This window comes from Heptranchias perlo, chromosome 11 (genome assembly GCF_035084215.1).
Source record: "Heptranchias perlo isolate sHepPer1 chromosome 11, sHepPer1.hap1, whole genome shotgun sequence".
Taxonomy (NCBI): Eukaryota; Metazoa; Chordata; class Chondrichthyes; order Hexanchiformes; family Hexanchidae; genus Heptranchias; species Heptranchias perlo.
Genome location: NC_090335.1, coordinates 73,990,165 through 74,007,223, shown reverse-complemented (window position 1 = coordinate 74,007,223; position 17,059 = coordinate 73,990,165). Strand labels below are relative to the sequence as shown.

Genomic DNA, 17,059 nt, shown 5'->3' with positions numbered 1-17,059 from the left:
CGGGAGCGATTATCAAACAAAATTTGACACCGAGCCGCATAAGGAGACATTAGGACAGGTGACCAAAAACTTGGTCAAAGAGGCAGGTTTTAAGGAGCATCTTAAAAAGGAGAGATAGAGAGACGGAGAGGTTTGGGAGGGAATTCCAGAGCTTAGGGCCTAGGCAGCTGAAGGCACGGCCACCAATGGTGGAGCGATTAAAATCGGGGATGCACTAGAGGCAAGAAATGGAGGAGCGCAGAGATCTCGGAGGGTTTTAGGGCTGGAGGAGGTTACAGAGATAGGGAGGGGTGAGGCCATGGACGAATTTGAAAACAAGGATGAGAATTTTAAAATTGAGGCATTCCCAAACCAAAGAGCCAATGTAGGTCAGCAAGGACAAGGGTGATTGGTGCAAGTTAGGATACAATTGTAAACAATTTTACAACACCAAGTTATAGTCCAGCAATTTTATTTTAAATTCACAAGCTTTCGGAGGCTTCCTCCTTCCTCAGGTGAACGTTTGTTGGACAGTTAGGATACAGGCAGCAGAGTTTTAACATACTCAAAACAGCAGCAGGAAGTTTTATTATTTGTAAAATGAAAAATACAGCACTAAATTAGCCTGCAATTTATGCAGTACAAACTACTGATAGGCAGTTTGTGTATTTGTTCATTAGTCAGTCTTGTCTGCAAACCCCAATTTATATTAAAAAAAAATTAGCCTCATGCCGCTTCCTGAATCATGTGAGTCATTATGAGATGAAACACTGAAGCAGTAACATTAGGGACTGTACTTCAAGGCAGCAACGGGAGATGTTTCTGCCACTCTCAAGCAGTTGCTTTTTGTAGTGTCAGCTGTGGCTCAGTGGGTCGCACTCTCGCCTCGGAGTCAGAAGGCCGTGGGATCAAGACCCACTCCAGAGACTTGAGCACATAATCCAGGCTGACGCTCCCAGTGCAGTACCAGCGGAGGTGCCACCTTTTGGACAAGATCCCATTGCACTATTTCAAAGAGCAGGGGAATTCTCCCTGATGTCCTGGCCAATATTTATGCCTCAACCAGCATCACAAACATATTATCAGGCCATTATCTCATTGTTTGTGGGACATTGTTGTGTGCAAATTAGCTGCTGTTTCCCTACATTACAACATTAGATCTTAACCACCACTCCCACTTTTTCTCCAGACAGCAGGTGCTGGTAACGGTTGATGGCTGCACCATGGTGTGGGCTGGAGCTTGGGGAGCCTATCCAGAGGTTGCCTGACCTCTGGAGTGATTTCCAGCATTTTCTGTTTTGATGCAAGAAATCTATCGTCTCCAATTAGACGCTCTTCCCCTGTATTTCACACACCCCTCCATCAGTTCCGTCTGGGCCACATGTCTATCTTGATGTGCCTGGAAGGCATTGGCAGCACTGCCTATAATGAGCAACCCTGTCTGCATGGTGTAGCTCCAACATCCCGCCTGCACCTCAGAGAAAGGTTCAAGTCTCGACACGATAAGGACGTGAAAATGCTCTGAATCATCAAAAGAACCAAACTGTTTCAAATCTAGGAAGCTGAAGGCTGACTTAACTGGAATGACAGTCTGCTTCATCCTGTGGGGAGACTGGAGAAGCTGGGATTGTTCTCCTTCGAGCAGAGAAGGTTAAGGAGAGATTTAATAGGAGGCGTTCAGAATTATGAGGGGTTTTGAGAGAGTAAATTAGGGAGAAACTGTTTCCGCTGGCAGGAGGGTCAGTAACCAGAGGACACAGATTTAAGATAATGGGCAAAAAATCCAGGGCGGTGGAAGCAGATTCAATAGTAACTTTCAAAAGGGAACTGGATGTATAGTGAAGGGGAAAAATTTGCAGGGCTATGGGAAAAGAGCAGGGGAATGGGACGAGTCAGATAGCTCTTTCATGGGGCCAGTAGTGGCACAATAGGCTAAATGGCCTCCTGTGTATGATTTAGTCACACGCTTCCTACCCAACTGGCTGAATTGTCCTAGTCGGCACAGTCACTCAACACAAGAGCTTTCTTCTCACCACTGAAAAGGTACTTTTACATCAGAAGTGTGCGGCCAACGGCAAAGCCTGGAGTGCACCCACTGCTGACTTCACTCGGATAACCTGACCGCCATTGCTCCGGTACAGCAGAGACCCACTCCCGCAGGTTTTACTGGATTCACGCCCTCTCCTGCTGCCCACCAAACACGTAGAATCAGTTTAGTGTAGATGTAAATAGAATGAAAAGACGCAAAACAGAAACCTATAACTAAGTCAATACACAGAGCACGTACAAAAACAAAAAATGGGTTTCGGCCATTGCCCGGTGAGTGTGCCATTGCCCTACAGAGAACAGTGCCAGGTGAGTGTGCCATTGCCCTACAGAGAGCAGTGCCAGGTGAGTGTGCCATTGCCCTACAGAGAGCAGTGCCAGGTTGACTTAAACAGGAGAGTGGTCAGAGGTCACTTTAGTGTGATTCTGCCCAAATGGGACTTTCACAAGCAGCAAAAGTAAAAACACCAAGGGATTCCAGCAATGTTGGCTCATGGGGACACCCAAACTTTATTCCCATGTGTTTACGCCAATATACAGAGGCATGGGGAGGAGGCCTCAGACAACAATATGGAATCCATCCGTGTGCACTATTCCACAATCTCAATGTTAAAATAGCCAGGACAAGACCGTCCTCTGAGCGGAAATGGAACTTCAAAGGCCCAGCAACTGCTCGAGGCAATGGAGGGACTTGGCACTTACTCAGACATCCAGCCCATTGCTGCACAGGAGTGTTACTTGGGGACGCCAGAACGTGGACCTTTACCCTACCCATTGAGGTTCCAGTGGGCCAGAGTGCAAACTAGAGCCTGGGTTTCCTTCAAACTGCAACCCTACAGCAGTCCCTAATGATATGGTTGCAGCTTGATCCAAAATGACTGCATTGGAAGAGGTGGAAAGGAAAAAAAAAGTTCATAGAGCAAAGAATAGTTCAGAAATAGGAAGGGATCAGACCTAGGGCAAATACAAGGCAGTAGGAACATAGGAACAGGAGTAGGCCATGCAGCCCCTCGTGCCTGCTCCACCATTTGATAACATCATGGCTGATCTGTGATCTAACTCCATATACCTGCCTTTAGCCCATATCCCTTAATACCTTTAGCTGCCAAAAAGCTATCTATCTCAGATTTAAATTTAGCAATTGAGCTAGTATCAATTGCCGTTTGCGGAAGAGAGTTCCAAACTTCTACCACCCTTTGTGTGTAGAAATGTTTTCTAATCTCGCTCCTGAAAGGTCTGGCTCTAATTTTTAGACTGTGCCCCCTACTCCTAGAATCCCCAACCAGCAGAAATAGTTTCTCTCTATCCACCCTATCCGTTCCCCTTAATATCTTATAAACTTCGATCAGATCACCCCTCAACCTTCTAAACTCTAGAGAATACAACCCCAATTTGTGTAATCTCGCCTCGTAACTTAACCCTTGAAGTCTGGGTATCATGCCAAGATGGGCTTGGAGTGCATGTGCGTAAATGCACGGAGTGTGGTAAATAAGGTTGGTGAGCTGTAGGCTCAAGTCGCCACATGGGACTATGATATAGTGGCAATAACAGAGACCTGGCTCTAAGGAGGGGAGGATTGGGTACTTAATATTCCTGGCTATATGGTATTCAGGAAAGATGGGGAAGGAAAAAAAAGGAGGGGCAGTATTGATCAAAGAAACTATTATAGCACTGGAAAGGGATGGTGTAGTTGAGGGGTCAAAGACAGAATCTATTTGGTTAGAATTAAGGAACAATAGAGGAGCTATTACACTACTGGGTGTATACTATAGGCCATCAAATAGTAGGAAGGAGATAGAGGAGCAATTTGTGGGCAAATTACAGAAAAGGTGCAAGAACGATAGAGTAGTGATAATGGGGTACTTCAATTATCCCAATATAGTTTAGGACAGTAAGTGTAGAGGGCAAAGAGGGATAGGACTTCCTGAAATGCATTCAAGAGAACTTTCTGGGACAATGTGTTTCCAGCCCAACCAGGAAGGAAACAGTGCTGGATCTAGTTCTGGGGAATGAAGTGGGGCAGGTGGAGCATGTTTCAGTGTGGGAGCATTTGGGGAACAGTGATCATAATATTAGGTTTAGAACAGTTATGGAAAAGGACAAGGAACAATCAAATGTGAAAATGTATAACTGGAGAAGGGCTAATTTCAGAGAGTTAAAAAAAGGATCTTTCCCAGATGGATTGAAATCAAAAATTGGCAGGCAAAACAGTAATTGAACAATGGGATGGCCTTCAAGGGGGAGTTGGTTTGGGTTCAGAGAAGAGACATCCCTACGAGGGAGGGAGGGGGAAAGGAATGGCGTCCAAATCTAGAGTTCCCTGGATGACTAAAGATATAGAGATTAAAATGAAACAGAAAAAGGAGGTTTATGACAAATATGGTTCACAATGCATTGGAGAACCAGGCTGAATACAGAAAATACAGCGGGAATCTAAAAAAGGGAATGAGGGGCAAAGAGTAGGAGAATAGATTAGCGGGTAATATAAAAGGGAACACTAAAGTCTTTTATAAACATATAAATAGTAAAAGGCTGTCAAAGGAAGGGTGGGATCGATAAGGGACAATAAAAGGCAGAGGGCATGGCTGAGGCACTAAATGAATACTTCGCATCAGTCTTCACTAGAGAAGAGGATGCTGCCATTGTAGCAGTAAAGGAGAAGGTAGCAGCGATATTGGATAGGGTAAAAATAGATAGAGGGGGTACTTAAAAGATTGGCTGTACTCAAAGTAGAAAAGTCACCTGATCCAGATGGGATGCATCCCAGGTTACTGAGGGAAGTAAGGATGGAAATTGCAGAGGGTCTGGCCACAATCGTCCAATCCTCCTTAGATAGGGGAGTGGTGCCAGAGGACTGGAGGATTGCAAATGTTACACCTCTGTTCAAAAAAGGAGGGGGATAAACCCAGCAGTTACAGGCCAGTTAGCCTAATGTCGGTGGTGGGGGAGCTTTGAGACAATAATCCGGGACAAAATTAATTGGCACTTGGAAAAGCATGGGCTAATAAATGAAAATCAGCACGGATGTGTTAAACTAACGTGTTTGACTAACTTGATTGAGTTCTTTGATGAAGTTTGATGAGGGTAGTGCAGTTGATGTTATGTATATGGACTTTCAAAAGACATTTGATAAAGTACCACATAATAGACTTGTTAGCAAAATTAAAGCCCATGGGATTAAAAAGAGACAGTGGCAGCATGGATACAAAATTGACTAGGGGACAGAAAGCAGAGAGTAGTGGTGAACAATTGTTTTTCAGACCAGAGGGAAGTTTACAGTGCTGTTCCCCAGGGGTCAGTATTAGAGCTACTGCTCTTTTTGATATATATTAATGACATGGACTGGAGTATAGAAGGTATAATTTCAAAGTTTGCAGATGACATGAAACTCAAACGTAGCAAACAATGTGGAGGATAGTAACAGACTTCAGGAGGACAGACTGGTGAAATGGGCAGACACGTGGCAGATGAAATTTAACGCAGAGAAGTGTGAAATGATCATTTTGGTAGGAAGAATGAGGAGAGGCAATATAAACTAAATGTACAATTTTAAAAGGGGGTGCACATATACAAAACTTGTCCTGCCACCAAAGATGAGAAGGATGTTAAACAACATATGGGATCCTGGACTTTATTAAGAGGCACAGAATACAAAACCAAGGAAGTTATGCTAAACCTTTATAAAACACTAATTAGGCCTCAGCTGGAGTATTGTGGCCAATTCTGGGCAGCACACTTTAGGAAGGATATCAAGGCCTCAGAGAGGGTGCAGAGGAGATTTACTAGAATGGTTCCAGGGATGAGGGAATTCAGTTATGTGGAGAGATTAGAGAAGCTGGGGTTGTTCTCCTTAGAGCAGAGAAGGAGAAGGGGAGATTTGATAGAGGTGTTCAAAATCATGAACAGTAAATAAGGAGGAACTGTTTCCAGTGGCAGAATGGTCAGTAACCAGAGGTCACAGATTCAAGTTAATCGGCAAAAGAACCAGAGGCAACATATGGAAACTTTTAAAAAAAAAATGCAGTGTGTTATGGTGATCGTGAATGCACTGCCTGAAAGGGCGGTGGAAGCAGATTCAATAGTAACTTTCAAAAGGGAATTGGATAAATACTTGAAGGGGAATGGGACCAATCGGATAACTCTTTCAAATAGCTGGCACAGGCACGATGGGCTGAATGGGCTCCTCCTGTGCTGTACCTACTACAATAACGGTGGAAAATATCCCAATGTCGGGGGGATGTGGATGGTTGAAAGAAGAAGAAATGTATTTAATGGAGGCTGAAGCAAGAAAAACTCTTCACAGCTTTGGTCCCTGTTTCTGACCTACTGCCAGACAAGCACAAAACACAGCAAAAAAATAAAAAATCAGCCTACTGGAGAAAACTAGGAGATGCAAGAGGACAAGATGGCCTACTGTTTAGAAATCCAGACACAAATGCATGCATAATACCCATTTAGAAACATCACTTACTGGAATAAAAAAGATGCCAGGGTCAGCCAACAGCCACTGTTAAATGTGTACGACCCGTCACAATGCATCGTGAGTACAGCATAATGCACCGTAACACACTAAAGATCACCAGTTAAGAGATATTCAATGTCAGGCCCTTAAGCCAGTTTAGTTGGCCTCTTGGTTTACCATTTACAACAATCACCAGATCACGAATTCTTGAATGAACTGCTAACAAGGTCATTAACACAAGTTAACATTGAAATTACACTTCCCAGATTAACATTAGTCCGTGTTGAAGGACCCATTTATAGATCAACACCAAGACTCCAAATGCGATATTGCCGACTGGTGTGGTGGATGCTAACTCTCCAAACGCCATTAAGAGGGAGCTGGACCGTTTCCTGACCGGGGCAGAGATGGCATCAGGCAAAATCTGATACCAAGCAACATAAGGAGATATTAGGACAGGTGACCAAAAGCTTGGTCAAAGAGGCAGGTTTTTAAGGAGCATCTAAAAAAGGTGGAGAGACCGAGGGGTTTAGGGAGGGAATTGAAGAGCTTAGGGCCCAGGCAGCTGAAGGCACAGCCGCCAATGGTGGGGCGAAGGAAATCGGGGATGCGCAAGGGGCCAGGATCGCAGAGATTTCAAAAGGGTTGTCGGGCTGGGGAAGGTTACAGAGATAAGGAGGGGCGAGACCATAGAAGGATTTAAAAACAAGAATGAGAATTTTAAAAATCGAGGCGTTGTTTGACCGGGAACCAATGTAGGTCAGTGGTCTGCCGTTACAAGTTACTGAAATCTTATCGACATTACACGGTGACCGGGTTTGGTTATTCACTTGCAGACCTATTAATCAAAAATAGGGAAATATTGTACAGAGGGGAATATTTATAAGGATAGGAAACTCCATATGCTGTAATCACTTCACAAGAGCCAGCTTCCCCTATACCAATGGGAAGCCACAGTGATTGAATGTTTACAAAAATTAACCTTGCACAATTGTATGAGTCACAATTTACCAGGTGATTTTTTTTAAATTGAAGATTGAACATTGCCAGAACCTAAACAAGAAAGATGGATTCCTTCAATGACCTCATATGTACTCAGTAAATAATGTTGTGTTTTTGCTGCCTATTCCCACTCCTCCTTGCCCGATGGGCAGCGACTGGTGTAGGGCAGTACAGTTCCAGGGCACCTGCAGCTGTTTTGTTCCAGACTATACTTGCTGTCTGGACACAAATAAAGTATCAGCATGCTCTTCTACTATGGAAGGCATCACAGTGAAGCTTGATGTTGCCCTGAACAGATGTGTTCACTCACACGTGTGCAGATGTGTTCATATTAATAGAACCAGTCCTGGGAACTATAGACCAGTTAGCTCATTGGTTTTTTAGGACAGATAATGGAATCTTTACTCACAGATGTAATAGAAAAAACATCTAGAAACTGAAAATATAGTAAAGAATAGTCAGCATGGATTTCAAAAGGGAAGGTCATGCTTGACCAAACTTATTGAATTCTTTGAAGCAGTAACAGAAAGGGTGGACAAGGGCAATGCAGTAGATGTAATATTTTTGGCTTTTCAAAAAGGACTTCATAATAGACTAATGACTAAGGTCAGAGCATTTGGAGTCAGAATGTATAGCAAGCTGGCTACAAAACAGAAAGTTGGGGTTAAAGATAGTTATTCAGACTGGCAAAAGCTAGGAAGTGGTGTTCCACAGGGATTGGTGCTGGGGCCACTGTTGTTCATCACTTACATAAACGATTCGGGAATCAGAATTACAATTTTAAAATTTGCAGACATCAAATTGTGGGGTGTAGTTAATATCAAGAATTGAGACAAAATACAGGAAGACATTAATAAACTTGCAGAATGGGCATGTAATTGGCAAATGAATTTCAATATAGGCGAGTGTGAGGCATTACATTTTGGTCGGAAGAATAAGGGGGCCCCATACTGCTTGGATAATAAGTCTAAATGGGGTGGAGGAGCAGAGGGATCTGGGGATACAGGTTCACAAATCACTAAAAATAGCGACACAGGTTAATAAGACCATAAAAAAAGCAAATCAAGCTCTTGGATTCATTGCTTTTCAATTCTATCCCTCTAGAAGAGAAATTATGTTAAACTTGTATAGAACCATGGTTAGACCACACTTGGAGTACTGTGCACAGTTCTGGTCTCCATATTATAAAAAGGATATAGAGGCACTGGAGAAGGTGCAAAAAAAGATTTACTAGGATGATACCAGAACTGAGAGGTTATACCCATCAAGAAAGATTGAGCAGGCTAGGGCTCTTTTCTCTAGGAGAAAAGACCGAGGGGTGAGCTGAGGGAAGTCTTTAAGGTTATGAATGGGTTTGATAAGGTAGACGTAGAGAACATGTTTCTACTTGCGGGGAGACCAGAACTAGGGGCCATAAATATAAGATAGTCACTAATAAATCCAATAGGGAATTCAGAAGAAACTTCTTTACCCAGAAAGTGGAACTCTCTATCACAAGGATTAATTAAGGCGACTAGCATAGATGCATTTAAGGGGAAGCTAGATAAACACATGAGGGAGAAAGGAATAGAAGGGTATGCTGATAGGGCTGGATGAAAGTAGGGAGGGAGGAGACTCATGGAGCATAAACCCCAGCATGGACCTGTTGGACTAAATGGCCTGTTTCTGTGCTGTACGTTCTATGTAATTCTATGTAACACACAGACACATTACTGACAGCAATCATCAAGAACATTATATTTTTTCCCTCCCCAGTTTATGGGTCTGAGACGAGTTGTAGCCCCCAACTATCGTACTGGCTGAGATGAACTATGTCTGCAGAGGCCATGGGTTGACGCCTGGACATTCTGGTCTGCATGGCTCAGGGGAAAATACCTTTATCTACTGTGCCCCTGGGAGAGGCCCCAGCATGTGATGTTTCAATGTAGAGTTCAATGCATTGTGTTTGGGGACAAAGTTCTAGGCAACGCTCTGGTAGAAAGCTCCAAAGACATGTGATGCAAAACGTGGCATTCAATGGGCAGCTTTTGTATTGATACAAAATGTTGAGAGACAGATGTGGCAGAATTTGGTTTTAACATGGAGGCCAAGCAAATGCAGGGGACATAAATACAGTTTACCTTGATACAAGGAGCTCCATCCAGGAGAAAAACATTAATTTTAAAATCTGGCCTCCACTTCAGGCGCTCCGGGGGGTGGGTTTGAATAAAACCATGGGTACAATGAGCCTTACACACAGTCCTCCATGTGCGAGGCACCTCACGGTTGCACTGCCTTCCACTGATTCTTCTGGGTGCGGGCGGACTTGTTGCTTTGTTGGTCCCGTGGTGTGAGGAGTCTGCTGCAGACAGAAGGAATCTGCCATTGACCCCTGGGGCCACATTACGTGTACCTGCTGAGATAGTAGATGTACCCAGGCTCAGAGAGGGCGCTTCCTTCAATCTACTGGTGTGCACGGCTTTGGACTGGCAGTGAACCCGAAAGGCAAGAGAGGGGAGGGGAGAGGTGCGGTGCCTTTTTAAAATAGCCCATCAGGCAGTCCCTAAGCAAGTGACCTCCACACCATTCCATGCACTGGGACAGGGTTCAGAACTGGCAGATATGGATTTTAGAGGACAGAGAAATTGCTAGCAGTGATCAACTTAATCAAAAAACAAGGGAGCAGAAAATAACAGGCTTGGTTATTAAAAATGAATTCTTTTAGGTTTACAAACCAAGGGGAGGTGGAGGAGGACGAAAGGGAAGAGGATGAGAGACACAAGGTACCTTTACAGTTGCTATTCTGTGTGTGAGAATCACTCCCTGTATAGCCCAAAAGGGGGAAACAAAACAGAAAATGCTGGAACTGCATAGCAAGGCACCCACAAAATAAAAGTTTACGTTTTAGGCACAACACAATCTAAAATAATGCACTGGTAGTGTTCTGATGAATGTTTATTGCCCAAATGTTAACTTTAAGGGTAGTGGAAATCTGGAACTCTCGCTCCCCAAAAAGCTGTTGAGGCTGGGGGTCAATTGACTGTTTGAAAACTGAGATTGATTGAATTTTTGTTGGGCAAGGGTATTAAGGGTTTTGGAACCAAGACGGGTAGGTGGAGATCAGCCATGATCTAACTGAATGGCGGAATGGACTCGAGGGGCTGAATGGCCTACTCCTGTTCCTATGTTCGCTTCCTTGGTCAGATGAGGAGTGACCTGGACTTCATTCCCTTTATAGTCCACGTCTAGAGCACAATGATTAGCAGAGACAGACAGCCAAACCTGTTTCCCCACCAACACCGAGAAGTGACCCTTACCTTCGATGATGAGCTCGAAACAGACGTGACAGAACGAAAGCATCTCCTTTGCAGTCTCGAGCTTGCAGACACCGCAGATATTGTCATCGTTGAGGTCGATGTTAACAAACTGCTCCTCGTTCATAGCGAGTCTGAGAAAAGCAAAACACAAAGTGACACGATGAGTCAAGCTGGATGGAATAATCGACCAAAGGCAGTTACAAGTGTGGATTAGAAACACATGCCCTGTGCAGTGATCATACTGAGCTGATAAACATGGCCATATTAATCAGCCATATTAAAAATATATAAAGCACCCTGTGCACAGCAAGCCTTTCAAGGGTTAACTCAACATCACCTGTTGGAATAAACAGTAACTGCATGGACTGTGCTGGGGGCTTTAAAACTGCAGTTTTAACGCGTACTCTAAAGAACTTGCATTTATATAGCGCCTTTCACGACATCAGGACATCCCAAAGCGCTTTACAGCCAAATGAAATACTTTTGAAGTGCAGTCACTGTTGTAGCAAATGCAGCAAACAGTCTGCACACAGCAAGATCCCACAGATAGCAAAGGGATAATGATCAGACAATGTGTTTTAGTGGTGTTGGTTGAAGGATATATATTGACCAGGACACCGGGGAGGACTCCCCTGCTCATCTTCAAAAATAGTGCCATGGGATCTTTTACGTCCACCTGAGGGGGGGCGGACGGGACCTCAGTTTAACGTCTCATCTAAAAGACGGCATGTCTGACTGTGCAGCACTGCCTCTATATGGCACCAGAACGTCAGCCTGGATTTTGTGCTCAAGCCGCTACAGTGAGATTTGAACCCACGACCTTCTGACTCAGAGGTTAAAGCACGACCAACTGAGCCACAGCTGACCCTCTAACCAGAGTTCAGGTTGAATTCCAGGTCTCTGCAGAGTGAACTAATCTTAGTTCTGAAGTTCGGTTCAGTGTCCGAGGGATTATGTGGTGGGATAAAGAGGATGGGCATCGAAAAAAATCTCATTAACCAGCGGCCTTCCTACTTACTGGACATTAGGGAACAGGAAAGGGCTTAACTAGGTTACCTGCCGACACTGCCCAGACACTCGGATGAAGAACTTCTGCGCAGGCAGGCAACTGAATAAGAACATAAGAAATAGGAGCAGGAGTAGGCCAATCGGCCCCTCGAGCCTGCTCCGCCATTCAATAAGATCATGGCTGATCTGATCCTAACCTGAAATATAAATTCATGTCCAATTTCATGCCCGCTCCCCATAACCCCTAATTCCCTTTACTTCTAGGAAACTGTTTTTTTCTGTTTTAAATTTATTTAATGATGTAGCTTCCACAGCTTCCTGGGGCAGCAAATTCCACAGACCTACTACCCTCCGAGTGAAGAAGTTTCTCCTCATCTCAGCTTTGAAAGAGCAGCCCCTTATTCTAAGATTATGCCCCCTAGTTCTAGTTTCACCCATCCTTGGGAATATCCTTACCACATCCACCCAATCAAGCCCCTTCACAATCTTATATGTTTCAATAAGATCGCCTCTCATTCTTCTGAACTCCAATGAGTGGAGTCCCAATCTACTCAACCTCTCCTCATATGTCTGCCCCCTAAATGAATGATAGAACTTCTCAACAATTCAGTGCTTCGTTCACTATCAGGAGACAGTGGCACGGAGACAGCGAGAGAGGGCAGAAGATGGTGAGTGCACAATGTTGGAAGGGAGAGAAATGAACAGCAAACAAGATTTTTTAAAAAGTCAAAAAATTACTTGAGCCATTGTGGTTAAGTTTAATTCACAAGAGGAAAATTTCAGATAAAATGTTGAGTTATTACCCACCATGACTTGGCGGCTATGAATGCCAACATATACAAACCCATTGTACCTTAACCTCATTGTGTGAACAACCCTTGCTCCAGCTGGTATTAGCGTGGAATTTGTTTAAACTAATCTTTATTTGTTGGTTTTAAGCAAATTTCAGAGATGGGGAATTTGGCAAGCCGCCTGAATCAACAACGCCTGCCTGGAACAAGAAGAGTGATCTTTAACTTCAGCATTAGTAGGGCCACAAGTTTCTGGTGACTGAATAAGTTAAATTCAGTCTTCATTCATGGGACTTGGTGATTTTAAACAGGGTTTAGGGGATCTGATTAGTCATTCTGTGATAAGGATAAATCATTGGCTTAGCCCAAGAACAAATACAGAGTTTTTTTTTCGTTCAATACAGAGTCTTGTATTCCTTGAAATGTCCCACAGTGCTTCACATCCAACAGATCAGATTTTTGAAGTGCAGCCACTGTTTTGTGGGTAAAAGCAGTAGATCATGTAAACACAGCAAGCTCCCACAAATGCAAATGAGACGAATAGCCAATTAACTGGATTTCTGGTGGTGTTGGTTAAGCGAGGAATGCTGGCCCTGCTTTCTTTTGAATAGAGCCAGTGGAATCTTCTACGTCCTCCTGAACAGGCAGTTTGCCATCTCACCCAAAAGGCCCTCTGACAATGTAAACTCCCTCAGTAAACGGTCAGCGAAGATGATGGAGATCTCCTTTGCAGGAGTCTCAAACCTGTCCTTGGAACACAAAGTTTGCCATTTTGAATCAACTGACAGGTAACCTCACTGAGAACAGGCTGTAATGGTGGCTGGTGGAAGTGTTAAAAAAAAAACTTGCTTTTATAAAGCACCTTTCACGACCTCAGGACATCCCAAAGTGTTTTGCAGCCAACAAAGTACTTCTGAAATGTGATCACTGTTGTAATGGAGGAAACGTAGTAGCCAATTGGCACTTAGCAAGGTCCCACAAACAGCAATGTGATAACGACCGGATAATCAGTTTTTAAGTGACATTGGTTGTGGGATAAATATTGACCAGGACACCGGGGAGGACTCCCCTGCTCCTCTTTGAAATATTTGTAAACAATTTTACAACATCAAGTTATAGTCCAGCAATTTTATTTTAAATTCACAAGCTTTCGGAGATTTTCTCCTTCCTCAGGCAAATGTTTCAAGATCTCCTTGAAGCCTACGCATTTATACATATTGAACAATAATACATGGTGTTTACAGACTGCCCCTGCAACTGCCCGTTGCCAAGGCAATCACCGTGTTCAGACAGAGAGGTGTTACCTGCAGAACCTCCGAATACACATTCAACAAAAAAACAAACAGGGAAAAAAAAGAGAAAAAAAACACAGAGAGAGGCAGAAACATCCGGAAGGCAGAGAGAGCCAGCAAATGACCCATTATATTAAAAACAGATAACATTTGTTCGCTGGTGGGGTAACGTGTAGCGTGACATGAACCCAAGATCCCGGTTGAGGCCGTCCTCATGGGTGCGGAACTTGGCTATCAATTTCTGCTCGACGATTTTGCGTTGTCGTGTGTCTCGAAGGCCGCCTTGGAGTACGCTTACCCGAAGGTCGGTGGATGAATGTCCATGACTGCTGAAGTGTTCCCCGACTGGGAGGGAACCCTCCTGTTTGGCGATTGTTGCGCGGTGTCCGTTCATCCGTTGTCGCAGCGTCTGCATGGTCTCGCCAATGTACCATGCTCTGGGGCATCCTTTCCTGCAACGTATGAGGTAGACAACGTTGGCTGAGTCACAGGAGTATGAACCATGCACCTGGTGGGTGGTGTCATCTCGTGTGATGGTGGTATCTGTGTCGATGATCTGGCATGTCTTGCAGAGGTTACCGTGGCAGGGTTGTGTGGCGTCGTGGACGCTGTTCTCTTGAAAGCTAGGTAATTTGCTGCGAACGATGGTCTGTTTGAGGTTGGGTGGCTGTTTAAAGGCGAGTAGTGGAGGTGTGGGGATGGCCATAGCGAGGTGTTTGTCCTCATTGATGACATGTTGAAGGCTGCGGAGAACATGGCGTAGTTTCTCCGCTCCGGGGAAGTACTGGACGACAAAGGGTACTCTGTTGGTTGCGTCCCGTGTTAGTCTCCTGAGGAGGTCTATGCGATTTTTTGCTGTGGCCCGTCGGAACTGTCGATCGATGAGTCGAGCGTCATATCCCGTTCTTACTAGGGCGTCTTTCAGCGTCTGTAGGTGTCCATCGCGTTCCTCCTCGTCTGAGCAGACCCTGTGTATTCGCAGGGCCTGTCCATAGGGGATGGCCTCTTTGACGTGGTTAGGGTGGAAGCTGGAAAAGTGGAGCATCGTGAGGTTGTCCGTGGGCTTGCGGTAGAGTGAGGTGCTGAGGTGCCCGTCTTTGATGGAGATTCGTGTGTCCAAGAAAGAAACTGATTCTGAGGAGTAGTCCATGGTGAGCTTGATGGTGGGATGGAACTTGTTGATGTTATCGTGTAGTCTCTTTAGTGATTCCTTGCCGTGGGTCCATAGAAAGAAAATGTCGTCGATGTATCTGGTGTATAGTGTTGGTTGGAGGTCTTGTGCAGTGAAGAAGTCCTGCTCGAACTTGTGCATGAAAATGTTGGCGTATTGGGGTGCGAATTTGGTCCCCATGGCTGTTCCGTGTGTTTGGGTAAAGAACTGGTTATCGAAGGTGAAGACATTGTGATCCAGGATGAAGCGGATGAGTTGTAGGATGGCTTCCGGAGATTGGCTGTTGTTGGTGTTGAGTATTGATGCTGTCGCAGCGATGCCGTCATCATGGGGGATACTGGTGTATAGTGCCGAGACGTCCATCGTGGTGAGAAGTGTTCCTGGTTCAACTGGTCCGTGGGTACTGAGTTTTTGTAGGAAGTCTGTAGTGTCACGACAGAAGCTGGGGGTTCCCTGTACGATGGGTTTCAGGATGCCCTCGATGTATCCAGAGAGGTTCTCACACAGGGTTCCGTTGCCTGATATGATGGGACGTCCGGGTGTGTTGGCTTTGTGTATCTTTGGGAGGCAGTAGAAGTCTCCCACGCGGGGATTACGTGGGATGAGAATGTACAGTGGGATCTTTTACGTCCACCCGAGGAGGCAGACCGGGGGTGGGGTCTCGAATTAACGACTCATCCGAAAGACACTTTCATAGAATCATAGAATGGTTGCAGCACAGAAGGAGGCCACTCGGCCCATTGTGTCTGTGCCAGCCGTAAACGTGCTATCCAGCCTAATCCCACTTTCCAGCTCTTGATCCGTAGCCCTGTAGGTTACAGCACTTGAAGTGCACATCCAAGTATTTTTTTTAAGTGAGTTGAGGGTTTCTACCGCCCTTTCAGGCAGTGAGTTCCAGACCCCCACTACCATCTGGGTGAAATAAATTCTCCTCAACTCCCCTCTAATCCTTCTACCAATTACTTTAAATCTGTGCCCCCTGATCACTGACCCCTCTGCTAAGAGAAATAGGTCCTTCCTATCCACTATCTAGTCCAGTCATAATTTTATGCTCCTCAATTAAATCTCCCCTCAGCCTCCTCTGCTCCAAAGAAAACAATCCCAGCCTATCCAATCTTTCCTTATAGCTAAAATTCTCCAGCTTTGGCAACATCCTCGTAAATCTCCTCTGCACCCTCTCTAGTGCAATTACATCCTTCCTGTAATGTGGTGACCAGAACTGTATGCAGTAATCAAGCTGTGGCCTAACCAATGTTTTATACAGTTCCAGCATAACCACCCTGCTTTTATATTCTATGCCTCGGCTAATAAGGAAAGCATTCCATATGCCTTCTTAACCACCTTATCTACCTGTTCTACTACCTTCAGGGATCTGTGGACATGCACTCCAAGGTCCCTCACTTCCTCTACACCTCTCCGTATCCTCCCATTTATTGTGTACTCCCTTGCCTTGTTTTCCCTCCCCAAATGCATTACCTCACACTTCTCCGGATTGAATTCCATTTGCCAATTTTCTGCCCACCTGACCAGTCCATTGATATCTTCCTGCAGTCTACAGCTTTCCTCCTCACTATCAACCACACGACCAATTTTTGTGTCATCTGCAAGCTTCCTAATAACGCCCGCTACATTGGTCATTGACGTATACCACGAAAAGCAAGAGCCCTGCGGAACCCCACTGTCAACAGCCTTCCAGTCACAAAATCACCCGTCGCTTATGTTGGGGTTAATCAAGTGCAGCAAACACTTCTGACCAGAGTCCTAGAAGCCAACACAAAAAAAAATCAGAGGAGCAGGCTGCAGTGTCGTTACTGGGCCTACTGTTAACACATTGTAAGGGGCCAGAGGGGGAACACTCATTTAAGCCTATAAACAGTGTTGTGTAATCCTCTTAATTAATCATCTTACTGTTCTCTTCATTGCCACTAGCAGTTGACAGACTTATAAACAGAGTACCTCACCCTGGAGTTACAAAATGCTCTCTCACAGTCCAAGTTTGGAAGAACAAAAGA

At 44.8% G+C, this 17,059-nt stretch overlaps 1 protein-coding gene across 1 annotated transcript in view; it reads right to left on the bottom strand.

Moving 5' to 3' along the window:
• Positions 1–17,059, bottom strand: part of c11h21orf91 (chromosome 11 C21orf91 homolog) — a 44,409-nt gene that overhangs the window by 20,193 nt on the left and 7,157 nt on the right. Inside the window, exon 2 of the mRNA XM_067993368.1 lies at positions 10,786–10,916. Within this exon, the coding sequence (XP_067849469.1) occupies positions 10,786–10,909 (124 nt within the window). The 5' untranslated portion in view covers positions 10,910–10,916. The remainder of the gene's footprint in view (positions 1–10,785; positions 10,917–17,059) is intronic.